The sequence below is a fragment of the Lithobates pipiens genome, unplaced genomic scaffold (assembly GCF_037356315.1).
Source record: "Lithobates pipiens isolate NorthernLeopardFrog02 unplaced genomic scaffold, aLitPip1_a1.2 Scaffold_47, whole genome shotgun sequence".
Taxonomy (NCBI): Eukaryota; Metazoa; Chordata; class Amphibia; order Anura; family Ranidae; genus Lithobates; species Lithobates pipiens.
Window position 1 is genome coordinate 1,263,442 of NW_027507871.1, and position 19,176 is coordinate 1,282,617.

A 19,176-nucleotide genomic window follows, 5' to 3' on the forward strand; every position below is an offset into this window, starting at 1 on the left:
AGGGTCACCACCAGAAACAACTTCATGGACACCAATCCATTTGCCATATTTACGCAATTATGCAGGCCATACACGGGTCGAATTTCGAACGAATTTTCTTTTCAAAATCAGAAAATTCGTTTTTTTTGGTGATCGGATGGCGCCACCATTGATTTTTGAAATTCGGCCGACCAAGCCTTCAATTTCACCTCATTGTTGCTACAGAAAAGAATTTTCTTGGCCGGGAATCTTCTTTTCTCTCCGTACATTTTCTTTTCTTATTACGTTTCTCGCCACGATTCTCCCACCATTGATTAGAAAATCGTTTGTTTTTCAAAAAATTTCCAACATGTTCCGATTCCTCAAATTTTATTTCCGCATGAAAATCGGCTGTTGCTGCCGCCCCCCCACTAATGGTGCGAAATTCATACGAAAAAATTCTTAGATACGATTTTCGAAAAAGAAAATTCTTTCGAAATTTGAACCGCGTATGGCCGGAATAAGTTTAGACCTTGAAAATGATATGGTTGAAATGTTTATGGAAACTTTTAAAATATTTATTGTCTTGTGTGGTGTCAGAATAATAGCCGATTTGGATCTGTGAATCTGGGGGCGCCCCCCCCCCCCCCCGTAGATGGGTGGAAGATTTCCCTCACCTCCTCTCATAGGGAAAACTCTACAAGTTTTGTAGGTTTCTTTCTCTGCATCAATTCACCAATACAGATAGAGAGGTGAATCTCCCCCATGGAGGACACGATGGAGAGTCTTATGCCGCGTGCACGCGGTCGGAATTTCGGCCAGCAAAAGACCGATCAGAGCTTTTCACGGGAAAATGCGACCGCGTGTGTACGCTCCATCGGAAATTTTGCTGGCTGAATTTCCGCCAAGCAAAAGATTGAGAGCAGGTTCTCAATTTTTCCCATGGAAAAAGTTTCTATCGGAAATTCCGATCGTGTGTATGCAATTCTGACGCGCAAAAACGAACGCACACTCAGATTCAACTACGAGACGGCAGCTATTGGCTACTGGCTATTTAACTTCCTTTTTCTAGTCCCGTCGTACGTGTTGTACGTCACCGCGTTCTTGGCGGTCGGAATTTGGTGTTTTCCGTTGGGAAAACCTTCAAAGCTTTTTCCGACTAAAATTCAGATCGTGCGGACGCGACAAAACTCTTCCTTACTCTATTTAAAATGAAAAGGTTTTGTCTAGAGATAAATGAAACAAGACATGGATGTAGTACCCAATGAATACCTTTCATGTGACCGGGAATGAGGGTCAGGTGATCAACGAGGAAAAGTGAACGGCACACATAATCCATCTGTCAATATTCCTATTGCTTCACTGTGGGAAGAGTCAACACGGGACGGCGGCCATTCCTCCACTTTGTAATCCAACCGGCTTCAATGTCTATCCAAGTTCATTGACAGGTTGGGCTCCATCAAGCCTGTGATTGGCCCATGGTAGTAGCTTTCTACTCTTCCTTCTAAACACAACTCATATGGCAAGGTGAGAATCCCGACATCGGTGTGAAGAGGAGGATAGGGAATTGTAGACTGGCCTTTTCTCAAGCTATGGAAGCCAAAATACTATAAGCAAAATGGCAAACCCTTGTAGAAAGGCATATTATATGTCGGGGTCTCCATGGATCATCCCTGGGGGGATCTCCTGTCTTTGGAAGGTTCATGAGAAGTTGGTGGTGGGGGTTGGGACCTGGAATCTATTGTAGAGAGTCGGCCTGGAGAAGGTGAGTAGAGGGAGGAGTGGGAAGGGTGAGGAGTGGGAAGGGTGAGGAGTGGGAAGGGTAGGGACTTCCCCTTCAGACCTGCTTATTAATCAGGAGCTCTGGAAATTGCTTGGAGTGAAAGAGACATCAGCAGTTGGGAGAAGAGCTCCATTGCTGGATTGTGACCTGCTGGGGTGAGACAAACCTTCTGAAGGACTAAGCCCCTGTACACACGGGTCGGAGATTCTGCCAACCAAATCCGTTGGATTTTGTCCGTCGGATTTTGTCCGACGGATTGTCTAGAGGCCTAGAGGCGATTCAGTTCGCATTGTGCGCTATATAAGTATTTCATTCATTCATTGTGTCCAAAACTGTTGCATACACACGGGTCGGACTAAGTTGTCGAAAAATCCGATCGTTCAGAACGTGATGACGTTATTTCGTTACAATGGGACTACGTTCCAATAGCTTTGGTGTAGGAATTTGATCTGAGCATGCGTGGCACTTTGTCCGATCGGAATTCTCTACACATGATCGGAGTATGTCCGATCGAACCAGTTGGTCGGGAAATATTTCCAACATGTTGGAAAATTGGGTCCGACGGATATTTGGACGGAATCATCACCCCGGCGAGCCGTCTCTTCACCCCTCCGAGCCGACTCTTCACCCCTCCGAGCCAGCTCTTCACCTCGCCAAGCCGACTCTTCACCCCTCCGAGCCAGCTCTTCACCTCGCCGAGCCAGCTCTTCACCCCTCCGAGCCGGCTCTTCACCCCTCTGAGCCGTCTCTTCACCCCTCCGAGCCAGCTCTTCACCCCTCCGAGCGGACTCTTCACCCCTCCGAGCCAGCTCTTCACCCCTCCGAGCCGTCTCTTCACCCCTCCGAGCCAGCTCTTCACCCCTCCGAGCCCTCTCTTCACCCCTCCGAGCCGACTCTTCACCCCTCCGAGCCGGCTCTTCACCCCTCTGAGCCGTCTCTTCACCCCTCCGAGTCGACTCTTCACCCCTCCGAGCCGTCTCTTCACCCCTCCGAGCCGACTCTTCACCCCTCCGAGCCAGCTCTTCACCCCTCCGAGCCATCTCTTCACCCCTCCGAGCCGACTCTTCACCCCTCCGAGCCAGCTCTTCACCCCTCCGAGCCGTCTCTTCACCCCTCCAAGCCGACTCTTTACCCCTCCGAGCCGACTCTTCACCCGCCGAGCCGACTCTTCACCCCTCCGAGCGGACTCTTCACCCCTCCGAGCCAGCTCTTCACCCCTCTGAGCCGACTCTTCACCCCTCTGTGATGGCTCTTCACCCTTCTGAGCCGACTCTTCACCCCTCTGATCCCTTACAGTTGGTGGAGCAATGCATTTGGTAGTTTTGAGGGGTACAGTACAATCCCAAGTCCTGGGTTAAAGCTGCAAAGGCGGTAAAATCTTCTGAACAAACCATGGAGGACCTGGTCAAGCAGCTGATACTGGCTAATGCGTAGGCTCAGGCCAGACATAGAACCTCCGGGGAACAGAACCTCAGAGGAAGAGAACGTCTGGGGGGAGGGAACCTCTGGGGGGGAGGAACCTCTGGGGGGGAGGAATCTCGGGGGGAAGGAACCTCGGGGGGAAGGAATCTCGGGGGGGTGGAACCTCTGGGGGGGAGGAACCACGGGGGGAAGGAACCTCTGGGGGGAGGAACCTCTGGGGGGAAGGAACCTGTGAAAGGAAGGAACCTCTGGGGGGAAGGAATCTCAGGGGGAAGGAATCTCGGGGGGAAGGAACCTCTGGGGGGGGAGGAACCTCTGGGGGGAGGAACCTCTGGGGGGAAGGAACCTGTGGAAGGAAGGAACCTCTGGGGGGAGGAAACCTCTGGGGGGAGGAACCTCTGAGGAAAGGTGTAGTAGTCACATAGCAGCTGTGTAGTAGTGGTGCCTATACAGTGATTTTCCAGGCCTGGTATATACAGAGTTGCTCTAAGTTGGAATTCTTTCCTCATCTGGTAGTGGGATGTTCCTCCTGTACGGACACACCCAGATACTCTCCTCATCCCTAATTAGTGGCGATTATCTCTATAAATATCCTGATAATTGCTCCAATCACAATCATTAGGAATAGTTGGATGTCTTCCTGAGATGATTCACCTTTTAGTTCTATAGATTTCTGAATTGTAACAAAGAATATAAATCGGCGTTGTTTGCAGCTCTGCGACATTCCACTGAGACCCGAATCGCATGACGAGATCCGTCTTCTGTGATCCGACGCGGAAGGTTCCCGATCTTCAATACCCAAGAGTAGAAGACCCCCACAATGTCCTATGACCCCCCCCCACAATATCATATGACCCCCACATTGTCCTCTGACCCCTAAAATGGCCTATGACCCCTACAATGTCTTATGACCCCCTACAATGTCCTCTGACCCCTACAATGTCTTATGACCCCCCTACAATGTCCTGTAAACCCCCACAATGTCCCCTGACCCCCGACAATGTCCTCTGACCCCCACAATGTCCTCTGACCCCTACAATGTCTTATGACCCCCTACAATGTCCTCTGACCCCCACAATGTCCTCTGACCCCTACAATGTCTTATGACCCCCCTACAATGTTCTGTGACTCCCGACAATGTCCTCTGACCCCTGACAATGTCCTCTGACCCCTACAATGTCTTATGACCCCCTACAATGTCCTGTGACCCCCACAATGTCCTCTGACCCCCGACAATGTCCTTGGCCCCCTACAATGTCCTCTGCCCCTACAATTTCCTCTGACCCCCTACAATGCCCTATGACTCCCACTTCTTAGAGGCGGTGTTTCGTCACATACAGTGGTGTGAAAAAGTGTTTGCCCCCTTCCTCATTTCCTGTTCCTTTGCATGTTTGTCACACTTAAGTGTTTCAGAACATCAAACCAATTTAAACAATAGTCAAGGACAACACAAGTAAACACAAAATGCAATTTGTAAATGAAGGTGTTTATTATTAAAGGTGAAAAAAAATCCAAACCATCATGGCCCTGTGTGAAAAAGTGATTGCCCCCCTTGTTAAAACATACTATAACTGTGGTTGTCCACACCTGAGTTCAATTTCTCTAGCCACACCCAGGCCTGATTATTGCCACACCTGTTCACAATCAAGGCATCACTTAAATAGGAGCTGCTTGACACAGTAAGGTCCACCAGAAGATCCTTAAAAGCTACACATCATGCCGAGACCCAAAGAAATTCAGGAACAATTGAGAAAGAAAGTAATTGAGATCTATCAGTCTGGAAAGGGTTATAAAGCCATTTCCAAAGCTTTGGGAATCCAGCGAACCACAGTGAGAGCCATTATCCACAAATGGCGAAGACATGGAACAGTGGTGAACCTTCCCAGGAGTGGCCGGCCGCCCAAAATTACCCCAAGAGCGCAGCGACGACTCATCCAAGAGGTCACAAAAGACCCCACAACAACGTCCAAGGAACTGCAGGCCTCACTTGCCTCAGTTAAGGTCAGCGTTCATGCCTCCACCATCAGGAAAAGACTGGGCAAAAATGGCCTGCATGGCAGAGTTCCAAGGAGAAAACCACTGCTGAGCAAAAAGAACATCAAAGCTCGTCTCAATTTCTCCACAACACATCTTGATGATCCCCAAGACTTTTGGGACAACATTCTGTGGAGCGATGAGACAAAAGTGGAACTCTTTGGAAGGTGTGTGTCCAAGTATATCTGGCGTAGAAGGAACACTGCATTTCATAAAAAGAACATTATACCAACAGTAAAATATGGTGGTGGTAGTGTGATGGTCTGGGGCTGTTTTGCTGCTTCAGGACCTGGAAGACTTGCCGTGATAAAAGGAACTATGAATTCTGCTGTCTACCAAGAGATCCTGAAGGAGAATGTCCGACCATCTGTTCGTGTACTCAAGCTGAAACGAACTTAGGTTCTGCAGCAGGACAATGATCCTAAACACACCAGCAAGTCCACCACCGAATGGCTGAAGAAAAACAAAATGAAGACTTTGGAGTGGCCTAGCCAAAGTCCTGACCTGAATCCTATTGAGATGTTGTGGTATGACCTTAAAAAGGCCGTTCATGCTCGAAAACCCTCTAATGTAACTGAATTAGGACAATTCTGCAAAGATGAGTGGGCCAAAATTCCTCCAGGACGCTGTAAAAGCCTCATTGCACGTTATCGCAAACGCTTGGTTGCAGTTGTTGCTGCTAAGGGTGGCCCAACCAGTTATTAGGTTTAGGGGGCAATCACTTTTTCACACAGGGCCATGATGGTTTGGATTTTTTTTCACCTTTAATAATAAACACCTTCATTTACAAATTGCATTTTGTGTTTACTTGTGTTGTCCTTGACTATTGTTTAAATTGGTTTGATGTTCCGAAACACTTAAGTGTGACAAACATGCAAAGGAACAGGAAATGAGGAAGGGGGCAAACACTTTTTCACACCACTGTATGGCGACCCATCATATTTTGCTACCTTCTGGACTCCGCATGCGCGACGCTGCCATATGCATTCCACAACTCAGTCCAGGTTCAAGCTCCACCATCCAAGTGGACATAGAGCCAGATTATATTTATGCCGAGCGAAGCGAGGCTGTGCCCGAAGCGCGGCGAGCGAAGCGAGCCCACGAGGAACCCTGTTTTGGAACGCATATGTCGGCGTCGTGCATGCGCAAACTCCAGCGGTTAGTCGAATATGACGTGACAGTGGCACCTTCAATTTGATAATTTTCACTGTTTCAAATGATGCCCAATACCCCCATCTCATATAGTATCTAGGGTTACCAGTCCGCCTCCTTCCACCCTCTGAACTTTCCTGCTGAATCAAAATGTGATTGGTGACTATATCAGCATACCAAGGAACCTTCAGAAATCTCTATTCCTGATATTGGAGGGGGGGGGTGGGTGGATTGGGGTGTTGGGTGGGTGTGGCCAAATTACACTGAAAATGTGTAGGAAGTTACCTATTCCCCCCGGAGGTTCTCTTCCCCGGAGGTTCTCTTCCCCGGAGGTTCTCTTCCCCGGAGGTTCTCTTCCTCTGAAGTTCTCTTCCTCTGAATTTCTCTTCCTTCTGAGTTTCTCTTCCCCCAAGGTTCTATTACTCTGAAGTTCTCTTCCCCCGGAGGTTCCATTCCTCTGAGGTTCTCTTTCCCGGAGGTTCTCTTCCCCGGAGGTTCTCTTCCTCTGAAGTTCTCTTCCTCTGAATTTCTCTTCCTTCTGAGTTTCTCTTCCCCCGGAGGTTCCATTCCTCTGAGGTTCTCTTCCCCGGAGGTTCTCTTCCCCGGAGGTTCTCTTCCCCGGAGGTTCCATTCCTCTGAGGTTCTCTTCCCCGGAGGTTCTCTTCCCCGGAGGTTCCATTCCTCTGAGGTTCTCTTCCCCGGAGGTTCTCTTCCCCGCAGGTTCTCTTCCCCGGAGGTTCCATTCCTCTGAGGTTCTCTTCCTCTGAGGTTCTCTTCCCCGGAGGTTCTCTTCCCCGGAGGTTCTCTTCCCCGTAAGTTCTATGTCTCTCGGCTCCTTCCAAATCCCTAGATTTCTTTGTTATGCTTCTGTGATCCAACTTCCTGTTGATGGGGGGGGGGGGGGTACATATTTGTTCTCTGTGCTCTCACTGTAAGTAGAAATGTAGTCGCTCCTCTTTTGCTTTCACCCGAGATGGATCGGGGACAAGGTGATTTATGGTGACTAACTAACATTCTCCGCAAACAAATGGAAGTGAGGGGGAAAAGAAGAGGTCCTCATGAAGGATATCTACCCCAAGGAATATGTTGCAGATTCCCAGTCCTTTGATGTGGTGGCTGCATTAGTTATTATTTTTTTACAAGACAAGAACTTTTTAAGCAAAGACAGAAAGTGACCCTGTCCGAAGTACAAAGTCTTCCATAAAGGAAAGAAAGGCCGGTCACATGACTTTGATAAGTTGGTCACATGACTTGTCTTGCTTCCCAAAAAAGTTCCTTGAGTCCTAAAATAAGCTGTCAGAGGTAGTCTGACCACAATAAAGGTCCTACAGACCCCTTAGTCCCATTACAGTGATACACACATATAATATACATTCCCCTTCTATGTCTGCATGGGGGTGACGGATCTGTAATTATTATATTAAAAAAAAGTCCCTTTTTCCTATTGGATATCCAGCTGCCACATGACTCAGCTCTCTCCCAGCCTGTCTGCAGGGAAACATAAGTAGGAGGAGCTTCTAGTCCTCTGCTGCCGGTCACATGTTCAGCCCTCTGGAATACGGAGTAAAAATAAATAATATCAACGAACTGTTAAATTTTCATACAAATATATATTTTAAATCAAATCTTTATTATTTTTTGGCAACAACATGGTGTGGGCGGATTTCTGCCAGTCACAGGCTGTGTCCCGCCCCGTCCAGCCTGTGTCTTAGAATAAGAGGGAGGTGATGCCTCCATCAATCTACATGTAATATCCCGCCCCCGTTGTGTTTAGCTGGTTAGTGAGCATGGCGGAAGGGGGAGTGGCCTGTCACTGTGTATACGCCCACATGTGTGACTCTATAGTCACATGGGCTGCTCAGGTGTGATAGGGAGGAAATGCTCAGCATAGAAACTGGCTGAGAACTGAGCATGTGCAGAGCGGCCACCACTGCTCTGCAAAAACTGCACTGGGGACACGGACAGGAGGGGGAGATAGAGAGCAGCGTGATGTCATAGTGAGGAGTGAGGATGACCAGCATGGAATAGGCCATTTATTCATCGATGTCTATGATGGGGGTTTAGTGACAATACCATAAATGTCCCCATTTTCCTGCCTCTGTCGGCATGGCGATATAGAATGTCACCGAAAAACGAGGGACTCGAGGGCACTGAGGTTTACTTAGATTGCTTCTTCCTTCAAAAGTCTTTAAGAAAATAAAGAATTAAATGTGTATTTGTGTCTCCAGGATGGCGGCGGAGGAGGAGAAGAGGGAGGAGGAAGGGCTCATCGAGTTCTATTCATCATATCGGGAACTCTTCGAGTTCTTCTGTAATAATACGACTATCCATGGAGCCATCCGGCTGGTCTGCTCCCGAAACAACCGCATGAAAACCGCCTTCTGGCTGGTCCTCTTCCTGGTCACCTTCGGTCTGATGTACTGGCAGTTCGGACTTCTCTTTGGACAATATTTTAGTTACCCGGTGAGCATCAACGTCAACGTCAACTCCGACCGCCTGCTCTTCCCAGCTGTGACCGTCTGCACCTTGAACCCCTACAGGTGAGGCCGGAGAAGAACACTGAGGGGCCCCATTGGTTGTCCCCATAAAAAGGCCCCGTAATGTGCCACAGCTTTAGAAATGTTGTAAAAAGTAAGAATTCTTTCCTAATTATATACTTTTATTGTTTCTTTATTTTTATCAATTTACAAAATGCAAAGTGAGCAAACAGAAGTAAAATCAAATAAATATTTGGGGTGCCCCCTCCCCCTTTGCCTTCTTCTAGGTAGACTTGTTGAAGGAACTCGGCAGGTAGGTTGTTCTATGGCAGGTAGGTTGTTCGATGTACATCTTGGAGAACTAAGCACAGCTCTTCTTCTGTGGATGTCGGCCGCCTCCAATCCTTCATCTCAGGCAGACTCTGTGATGGGGAGATCAGGGCTCTGTGGGGACCAAACCATCGCTTTCAGCACTCCTCCTTCTTTATACTGAAGATATTTCTTAGCCCTTGTACACACGGTCCGAGATTCCGACAACCAAATCCGTCGGAGTAATTCCGACAGATTATTTCCGGAAGTGATGTTGCATACACACGGGTCGGACTAAGTTGTCGGAAAATCAGATTGTACAGAACGTGATGACGTTATTTCTTTACGACGGGACTATGTTCAGGCTAAGAGCCAATAGCTTTGGTGTAGGAATTTGATCTGAGCATGCGTGGCACTTTGTCCGATCGGAATTCTCTACACATGATTGGAGTATGTCCGATAAGAACATTTTGTTTTACCGGCAAGTTGGAAAAGTTGGTCCGTCGGAATATTCCAATGCAGACTACACACAGTCGGAATATCCGACAAAACGGTCCGATAGGACACATTCCGTCGGAATCTCCGACCGTGTGTACAAAGGGCTTACAGGGGTTGTAAAGCTTCGTTTTTTATTTTCTAAATAGGTTCCTTTAAGCTAGTGTTAATGGTGATTTATGGGGCGCTCTAATTACTTAATTTTAATGTTTTAGTGTCCTATCCTATCTAATAAGCCATATGAAAAAATACGTAGTACACAATAATGTAACATATAACTGAAATTGCTACAAACAATAACTCTATTTGATACCAATAGTGATCAAGTGACTATAAAGCAATACGGCTTCTATTCAAAAAGTCCCATCAATATAGCACAACAGCTTTTTTTTCGATAGGTGATTCCAAATCCAAGCTAGTGCATTGTTGGTTCACTTACCTTTTCCTTCGATTTCCCTTCTAAATGTTTTTTTTTCTTTATCTGAATTTCTCACTTCCTGTTCCTCCTCAGTAAACTTCACACCATCATCCGAACGGTGTTTAGTCAGCCAGAGCAACTTACTGAGGAGGAACAGGAAGTGAGAAGTTTACTGAGGAGGAACAGGAAGTGAGAAATTCAGACAAAGAAAAAAAACATTTAGAAGGGAAATCGAAGGAAAAGGTAAGTGAACCAACAATGCACTAACTTAAAGGAACCTATATAGAAAATTAAAAATGAACCTTTACAACCCTTTTAATGACATTGGCTGGATGTTTGGGGGAAGGGGGGGGTTGTCCTGCTGCAGAATAAATTTGGGGCCAATTACACGCCTCCCTGAGGGTGTGGCATGAGACATAGGTACAGTATATGCCTCCATATCTCAGCATTGAGGACACCATTGATTAGGCAACGGTAAGTAGCATAGATGCAGCAATCAGCCAAGGAAACTTAATGCAGCAGATGAAAGACACATCATGCTACTTTCCTCCCACATTGGAAGACGACCAACAGTGTCATCAGCACAGAACTGGAGGAAACCAGTGGGACCCAGGTACCCCCATCTACTGTCTGGAGGAAACCAGTGGGACCCAGGTACCCCCATCTACTGTCTGGAGGAAACCAGTGGAACTCAGGTACCCCCATCTACTGTCTGGAGGAAACCAGTGGGATCCAGGTACCCCCATCTACTGTCTGGAGGAAACCAGTGGGATCCAGATACCCCCATCTACTGTCTGGAGGAAACCAGTGGGACCCAGGTACTCCCATCTACTGTCTGGAGGAAACCAGTGGGACCCAGGTACCCCCATCTACTGTCTGGAGGAAACCAGTGGGATCCAGATACCCCCATCTACTGTCTGGAGGAAACCAGTGGGACCCAGGTACTCCCATCTACTGTCTGGAGGAAACCAGTGGGACCCAGGTACCCCCATCTACTGTCTGGAGGAAACTAGAGGGATCCAGGTACCCCCATCTACTGTCTGGAGGAAACCAGTGGGATCCAGATACCCCCATCTACTGTCTGGAGGAAACCAGTGGGATCCAGATACCCCCATCTACTGTCTGGAGGAAACCAGTGGAACTCAGGTACCCCCATCTACTGTCTGGAGAAGTCTGGCCAAAAGTGGTCTTCATGGAAGAATTGCCACCATAAAGCCTCCGACATCTGAACAAGGCTAAGCCACTCAGGAAAACATAGGAAGTGGGGGGCAGAAAATGGCGGCAGGTGATCTGGGCTGAGTCACAATGTGAAATGTTTGGCTGTAGCAGGAAGCAGTGCGGGGGGAAGGGCTGGACAGCAGTACAATAATGAGTGTCTGCAGCCAACTGTGAAGCATGTATCAGCAATGAGGTACTCACCGAGGCCAAGATGCAGAGAGCGGTGGCTGTTGCGACTCAGCGCACACCACCCCTGGAGGTGATACAGGGAATGGGTTGCACCAAGAGGCACAAGCCTCCAGCGGGATACCTGACTTGAGTGAAGGTCTGGAGGAAGGCTTGTGCAGGATGGACCGGACCAGAAGGTAAGCAGCCAGCAGGTCTGTAAAACAAGTAAAGAAAGTGCAGAAACAGGCCGAGGGTCAAACACCAGTAATCAGTCCTGGAGCCAGCAAGGCTGAGTGCAGAGGATAATCCGGAGGCAGGCCGAGGGTCAAACACAGGTGATCAGTCCTGGAGCCAGCAAGGCTAAGTGCAGCAGACAGAGAATAATCCAGAGGCAGGCCGAGGGTCAAACACAAGTATCCGTCCAGTGCGCAGCAAGGTTAAGAGTAGGAAGTCCGTTTAAACAAGCCAGGGGTCAGGTCAGGAGAGAATCAGCAAAGTCTTCAGGCAATCCGGGTCAAAGCAGGAAGTGTCAAACAGGAACAGGAAGCGGCAAACAGGAACAGGAAGCAGGGAAACACAGGTGAGCTGAGACAAACCAGCAACTTGTCTGTGTGCTAAGGATCCTTTTATAGGCTGGTCAGGGAGTTCACGTTATGCGTGTGCTTGAGCGCACTCGCGCACGCCTCTCAGTAGGGCTGCGAATGTGCGTGCGCCGGAGCGCCGATCCATGGCAAATTTGTGTGCGTCTATGCGCAGGTAGGTGGTGAGTTTGATTCAAATTACTTCCCTGATAGTGCCCCCCCCCAAGGGGCGGCCTCCGGACGCCCAAGCTGGCCATCAACTCCGGATGTTCCTGATGAAAAGCTCTAATCAATCTTGGAGCATGAAGATTACCAGAAGGTTCCCAGGAGTTGTCTTCTGATGGGTACCCTTTCCATTTTACTAGGTACTGAAGTTGTCTGCCCGACTTTCTGCAGCTAAGTATGGCTTCCACTTCAAATTCGTCCTCCCCATCTATTACAACTGGAGGCGGGGGAGGCTCCTCTCTTCCGGGAAATGGACTAGGAACTACTGGCTTTAAGAGAGATACATGAAAAACTGGATGTATTCTGTATGATCTGGGTAAGTCTAACTCGAAGGCCACAGGATTCACCATTCTCTTGATTGTGAATGGGCCTATGAACCTAGGACCTAACTTACGTGAAGGGCAGGGTAGTTTGAGATGAGTAGAGGCTAGCCAGACCTTCTCGCCAATTCCAAAAGCTGGATTCTCCTTTCTCCCTTTGTCGTAGTACTTCCTGTAGTCGTCTTGAGCTCTTTGCATGGTTGCTCGAATCTTTTGAAAATTTGATTGGATAGAGACTATCCGATACTGAACAGCAGGGACTGACGTTTCAGGGATGGAGTTGGGGAGGAAGGAGGGATGGAATCCAAAATTCGACCAAAACGGTGTTTGGTTAGTAGCCGTGTGTACAGAATTGTTGTATGCAAATTCTGCATAAGACAGAAGGGAAGACCAGTCATCCTGGGAGCCGGAACAGAAACAGCGGAGATATTGTTCTAGAGATTGGTTTGTCCTTTCTGTCTGACCGTTGCTCTGAGGATGGTAAGCGGACGAGAGACAGACCTTGATTTCCAAGGCCTTACAGAGTTCTTTCCAGAATTTAGAAGTAAACTGAGCGCCCCTATCTGAGACGATGCTGTTAGGTACTCCATGGAGTCTGACTATTTCCTTAATAAAAGTATTGGCAGTGTCCAAGGCAGAGGGAGTACCAATCATGGGCAAGAAGTGGGCCATTTTTGAAAGACGGTCAACCACGACCAAGATGGTGGTAAACCCTTCTGAGGGTGGCAGATCCACAATAAAGTCCATAGAAATGTCTGCCCATGGTCGTTCAGGGATAGGTAGGGGTCTCAGTAATCCCCAGGGTTTGGCTTTAAATCCTTTGTTACGTTGGCACGGAATGCATGAGGAGACAAATTTCTGACAGTCCCGCCTCCAACCAGGCCACCAGAAGGAACGGGAAATCAATTCTGACGTCTTCCGTATTCCGAAGTGGCCGGCCAACTTGTGGTCATGAAAAGTCTTTAAGATTGCTGGCCTTACTTCCTGAGGGACAAAGATCTTATCATGTGCCCAAAGTAGATCATTGCGTTTCTTCAAGGAAGACACTACGGGATCAGTACAGTGGCTTGAGGCTGTTTTAATGGCGGTTACCAGGTCGGATTGTGTAAGCAGGAGAAAATTTTGCGGTGACAGAATGGTGCTGGGTTCAGTAAACTGGGGGGATTCAGGGAACATCCGGGAGAGTGCATCCGCTTTGCCATTTTTGGACCCGGGACGGTAGGAAATGTGGAAGTTGAACCTAGAAAAAAAAAGTGCCCAACGGGCTTGTCGTGGTCTTAAGCGCTTGGCTGTTCTGAGATATTCCAGGTTCTTATGGTCCGTAAAAATTGTAATAGGATGAGTTGCACCCTCTAAGAGATACCTCCATTCTTCTAAGGCAAACTTAATGGCCAATAGCTCTCGGTCACCGACATCATAATTCTTTTCCGGAGGATTTAGCTTTCGGGAGGCAAAAGCTACTGGATGCAAAAGGGCCTTGGGGCCCCGTCTTTGTGAAAGAATGGCTCCAGTGGCGGTTTCAGAAGCGTCAACTTCCAACACAAATGGCAAAAGTGGGTCTGGATGCTGTAGAATGGGTGCTGAAGTGAACAAAGATTTCAGTTTAATGAAGGCTTCCTGAGCTTCCTGGGACCACTGGAAGCGACCATGTTGACGGGTCAGCTGCGTAATCGGAGAAACAATGGATGAGAAGCCGGCAATGAATCTTCGATAGAAGTTAGCAAAGCCTATGAATCTTTGCACAGCTTTTTTGTCCCCTGGAGCGGGCCAATCAAGAATCGCCTTGACCTTTTGGGGGTCCATGGCGATCCCCTGAGTGGAAATGATGAATCCAAGAAATTGGACAACGGTCTTCTCGAATTCGCATTTTTCTGCCTTAAGGTATAGTTTATGTTTCCTCAGAATGGTAAGGACCTTTCTTACATGGTCTCGGTGTAGTTCAATGGTGGCAGAAAAAATGAGAATGTCGTCTAAATATACGACTACAAAGTCGTCAAGGTATTCTCTGAAAATGTCATTCACCAGGTGTTGAAAGGTGGCCGGGGCGTTGCACAGGCCGAAGGGCATCACTAAATACTCAAAATGCCCAAACCTGGACCTGAAGGCTGTTTTCCATTCGTCATTGGTACGAATCCGAACAAGGTTATAAGCGCCTCGTAGGTCAAGTTTGGAGAAGATCTTGGCAGTCCGAAAGCGCTGAAATAGTTCTGGGATGAGCGGGAGTGGGTATCGGTTTTTAACAGTTATTTTATTGAGTTCCCTATAATCAATACAGGGTCTGAGGGAGCCATCTTTTTTCTCAACGAAGAAAATACCCGCCCCGGCTGGAGATGAAGAGGGCCGAATGAAGCCTTTTTCCAAGTTCTCATCGATGTAGGCTTTGAGAGCCTTTAGCTCAGTCTCGGATAGAGGGAATATGCGCCCGAACGGAATTTCAGATCCAGGTAACAATTCGATGGGGCAGTCATAAGACCGATGAGGTGGTAGACAATCGGCCTTCTTCTTATCAAAAACATCCTTAAACTCGAGGTATACTGGAGGGACATGCTGAAGACTGTCGGATGCAGGAACGACTGCCATACAGGTAGCTGGAACTGGAGGAAAACAGTGTTGAGAACAGTAAGAGGATGTAAAAGAGACCTTCTTTTTGCTCCAGTTAACGTGGGGGTCGTGGGCCTGCAACCAAGGGAGTCCTAAAATAATAGGGAACATGGGAGAAGAAATCAAATCAAAGCGTAGGAGCTCCTTGTGGCCTGAGTCCGTGATGGTGAGAATCGGCTGGGTCTCTTGTGTAACTGGTCCGGAGCGAGGTAAAGACCCATCAGCCAAGTGGACAAGAAGATTTTGTTTTTTGTCTTGGAGAGGAAGGTGAAGTTTTTGAGCCACAGAGATGTCCAGGAAACAACTGCACGCTCCGGAGTCAATTACGGCCGGTAGTTGAATCCTCTCTTCCGCCAGCTGCAGAGAAACAGAAAGAGTAACATAAGACTGGGTGAGGTTTGTGGCTTGATAGTTCATAACAAATTGCGGAGGTGGCTTACAAGGTCTCACTGGGCAGTTGCGAAGGTAATGGCCAACCCCTCCGCAGTACAGACATAGGTTGGCCTGTCGTCTTCGTTGCCTTTCATCTGGGGTGAGACGAGGGCGAACAAGTCCTAGCTGCATGGGTTCCCCTTCCGTGGCCATGGGGCCAGCAGGGACTGGAATTGGAGGGTAAGGAGTGGTCGACTTAGGGAGCATCCAGCTGGGCCGAGGGGTCTGAAGGCGCTCAGAGCGACGCTCCCGCATGCGCCTGTCCAACTTGGTGGCTAATTGAATCAGGTCCTCCAAAGAGGCGGGGGTCTCCACTCTAGCTAATTCGTCCTTCAAAGTTTCGGAAAGGCCTTGTCGGTATTGGTACCTGAGGGCGGCCTCATTCCAGCCGGTGTCAGCTGACCACTTACGGAACTCGACGGTATAGTCCTCCACTGGTCTCTTTCCTTGTGTTAAGGTGTGCAGAGTGGCTTCAGCTGTAGCAGTACGTTGTGGGTCATCATATAACTGACCCATAGAGTTAAAGAAGGTTTCCACTGAGTTCAGGAGAGGACTTCTTTGTTCCATAAGGCTATGTGCCCATGCCTGGGGTTCTTCAGATAGTAAGGAGATGATAAATCCAACTTTCACTATTTCAGAAGAAAAAGTCCTTGGTTGCAGGGCCAGATATAAGGAGCAGGCATTTTTAAATGCCCTGAATTTTTTTCGGTCGCCCGAAAATCGCTCAGGCATAGGTACCCTTGGTTCAGGAGTCGCCATCACCAGGGCAGGCGGTGAATGGGCCTGTGGTAGGGAGGCCCCGCCAGGGGGCGCTGGTGCTGGGTTAACTGGTGAAGGTGTTCCTGCTAATTGCTGAAGACGGCTGTCGATTTGGGTGTACCCATCTTGCAATTTCTGCACAGCGTCTGCAAGGGCTGTAACTTGCTGGCACAACATCTCCAAAGGTGAACCCGCTCTGTTGGCCTCTGTCATGGCTGGTTTGTACTATCAGCAATGAGGTACTCACCGAGGCCAAGATGCAGAGAGCGGTGGCTGTTGCGACTCAGCGCACACCACCCCTGGAGGTGATACAGGGAATGGGTTGCACCAAGAGGCACAAGCCTCCAGCGGGATACCTGACTTGAGTGAAGGTCTGGAGGAAGGCTTGTGCAGGATGGACCGGACCAGAAGGTAAGCAGCCAGCAGGTCTGTAAAACAAGTAAAGAAAGTGCAGAAACAGGCCGAGGGTCAAACACCAGTAATCAGTCCTGGAGCCAGCAAGGCTGAGTGCAGAGGATAATCCGGAGGCAGGCCGAGGGTCAAACACAGGTGATCAGTCCTGGAGCCAGCAAGGCTAAGTGCAGCAGACAGAGAATAATCCAGAGGCAGGCCGAGGGTCAAACACAAGTATCCGTCCAGTGCGCAGCAAGGTTAAGAGTAGGAAGTCCGTTTAAACAAGCCAGGGGTCAGGTCAGGAGAGAATCAGCAAAGTCTTCAGGCAATCCGGGTCAAAGCAGGAAGTGTCAAACAGGAACAGGAAGCGGCAAACAGGAACAGGAAGCAGGGAAACACAGGTGAGCTGAGACAAACCAGCAACTTGTCTGTGTGCTAAGGATCCTTTTATAGGCTGGTCAGGGAGTTCACGTTATGCGTGTGCTTGAGCGCACTCGCGCACGCCTCTCAGTAGGGCTGCGAATGTGCGTGCGCCGGAGCGCCGATCCATGGCAAATTTGTGTGCGTCTATGCGCAGGTAGGTGGTGAGTTTGATTCAAATTACTTCCCTGATAGCATGGTGGAGGTTCCTTGCAGGTTTGGGCGGCATTTCTGCAAATGGAGTTGGAGATTTGGTCAGGATCAATGGTGTCCTCAATCTAGGCAGATACTTCTCCATTATGCCATACCATCAGGGAGGCGTGTGATTGGCCCAAAATGTATTCTGCAGCAGGACAACCCCCCCCCCCCCCACCCCCAAACATCCAACCAATGTCATTAAGAACTATCTTCAGTGTAAAGGAGTCCTGGAAGTGATGGTTTGGCCCGCACAGAGCCCTGATCTCACCATCATGGAATCTGTCTGGGATGAAGGATTGGAGTCGGCCGACATCCAGAGAAGACCTGTGCTTAGTTCTCCAAGATGTACATAAAACAACCTACCTGCCATAGAACAACCTACCTGCTATAGAATATCCCACCTGCCATAGAACAACCTACCTTCTATAGAACAACCTACCTGCAGTGTTTCTTCACCAATTGTGTGCAAGTCTACCTAGAAGAAGGCGGGGGAGGGGGGGGTATCCCAAATATTGATTGGATTTCTCTTCTCTTCATTTACTTTACATTTTGATAATTAATAAAAAATAAACTAATAACATTTTTGATTTCTGGAAGAATTCTTCATTTACAGCATCACACCTGCCTAAAACTTTTGCACAGCACTGTATATGAAGGTGTATTTAAAGCCCTAAAACAGGGGTGCCCAACCTTTTGAAGCACGAGGGCCACTTAAGCGACTTGGTATCCCTTGGTATGGCAAATCCCACTGGTAGAAACGGAGCCGTATAAAATATCCGACTTTAGTATTTTATTTTGTATTTTTATGATTGGAATTCGCAGGTTTCTTGGTGTCTTTATAATGATTTGTAATGACTGGTGGAACGTCCATTTCCACCCCATGTGGGTTTCTCGCCCCTCAGGTACCATTCCATCCTGAGTGACCTGGACCAGCTGGATAGAGACACCCAACAGCTGCTATTCAGCCTCTATCAGTACAATGTGACCGGGGTGCAAGGCCGAGTCCCCACAAACCGGAGAAGGCGGCAAGCCGAGGATCCGCTTCCATTCCCTCTGGAGAAGCTGCCAGTGGAAGAAGGTTCTCGTAGGGTGCTGCGGAGTCTGGATTCCGGTACCGATGGCTACACAATGCCGGTCAACCGGCAGAACTGGAACATCGGCTTCAAACTGGTAAGTGACTTTGCACATTGAAAGCCAATCTTTATATAAACTGCTCATCAATCATAAATGATAGTCACTAATGGGATGTAAGGAACGCGATGGGATGTAAGGAACGCAATGGGATAAGGAACGCGATGGGATAAGGAACGCGATGGGATAAGGAACGCGATGGGATAAGGAACGCGATGGGATAAGGAACGCGATGGGATAAGGAACGCGATGGGATAAGGAGCGCGATGGGATAAGGAACGCAATGGGATAAGGAACGCGATGGGATAAGGAACCCGATGGGATAAGGAACGCAATGGGATAAGGAACCCGATGGGATAAGGAACGCGATGGGATAAGGAACGCGATGGGATAAGGAACGCAATGGGATAAGGAACCCGATGGGATAAGGAACGCGATGGGATAAGGAACGCGATGGGATAAGGAACCCGATGGGATAAGGAACGCGATGGGATAAGGAACCCGATGGGATAAGGAACGCGATGGGATAAGGAACGCGATGGGATAAGGAACGCGATGGGATAAGGAGCGCGATGGGATAAGGAACGCAATGGGATAAGGAACGCGATGGGATAAGGAACGCGATGGGATAAGGAACGCGATGGGATAAGGAACGCAATGGGATAAGGAACCCGATGGGATA

General features: G+C 48.6%; 1 protein-coding gene across 1 annotated transcript in view; it reads left to right on the forward strand.

The window, feature by feature from the left end:
* SCNN1A (sodium channel epithelial 1 subunit alpha) overlaps positions 1-19,176 on the forward strand; it is a 166,631-nt gene that overhangs the window by 29,230 nt on the left and 118,225 nt on the right. The window contains exons 2-3 of the mRNA XM_077467097.1: positions 8,578-8,889; positions 18,266-18,533. Of these exons, the coding sequence (XP_077323223.1) occupies positions 8,578-8,889; positions 18,266-18,533 (580 nt within the window). The remainder of the gene's footprint in view (positions 1-8,577; positions 8,890-18,265; positions 18,534-19,176) is intronic.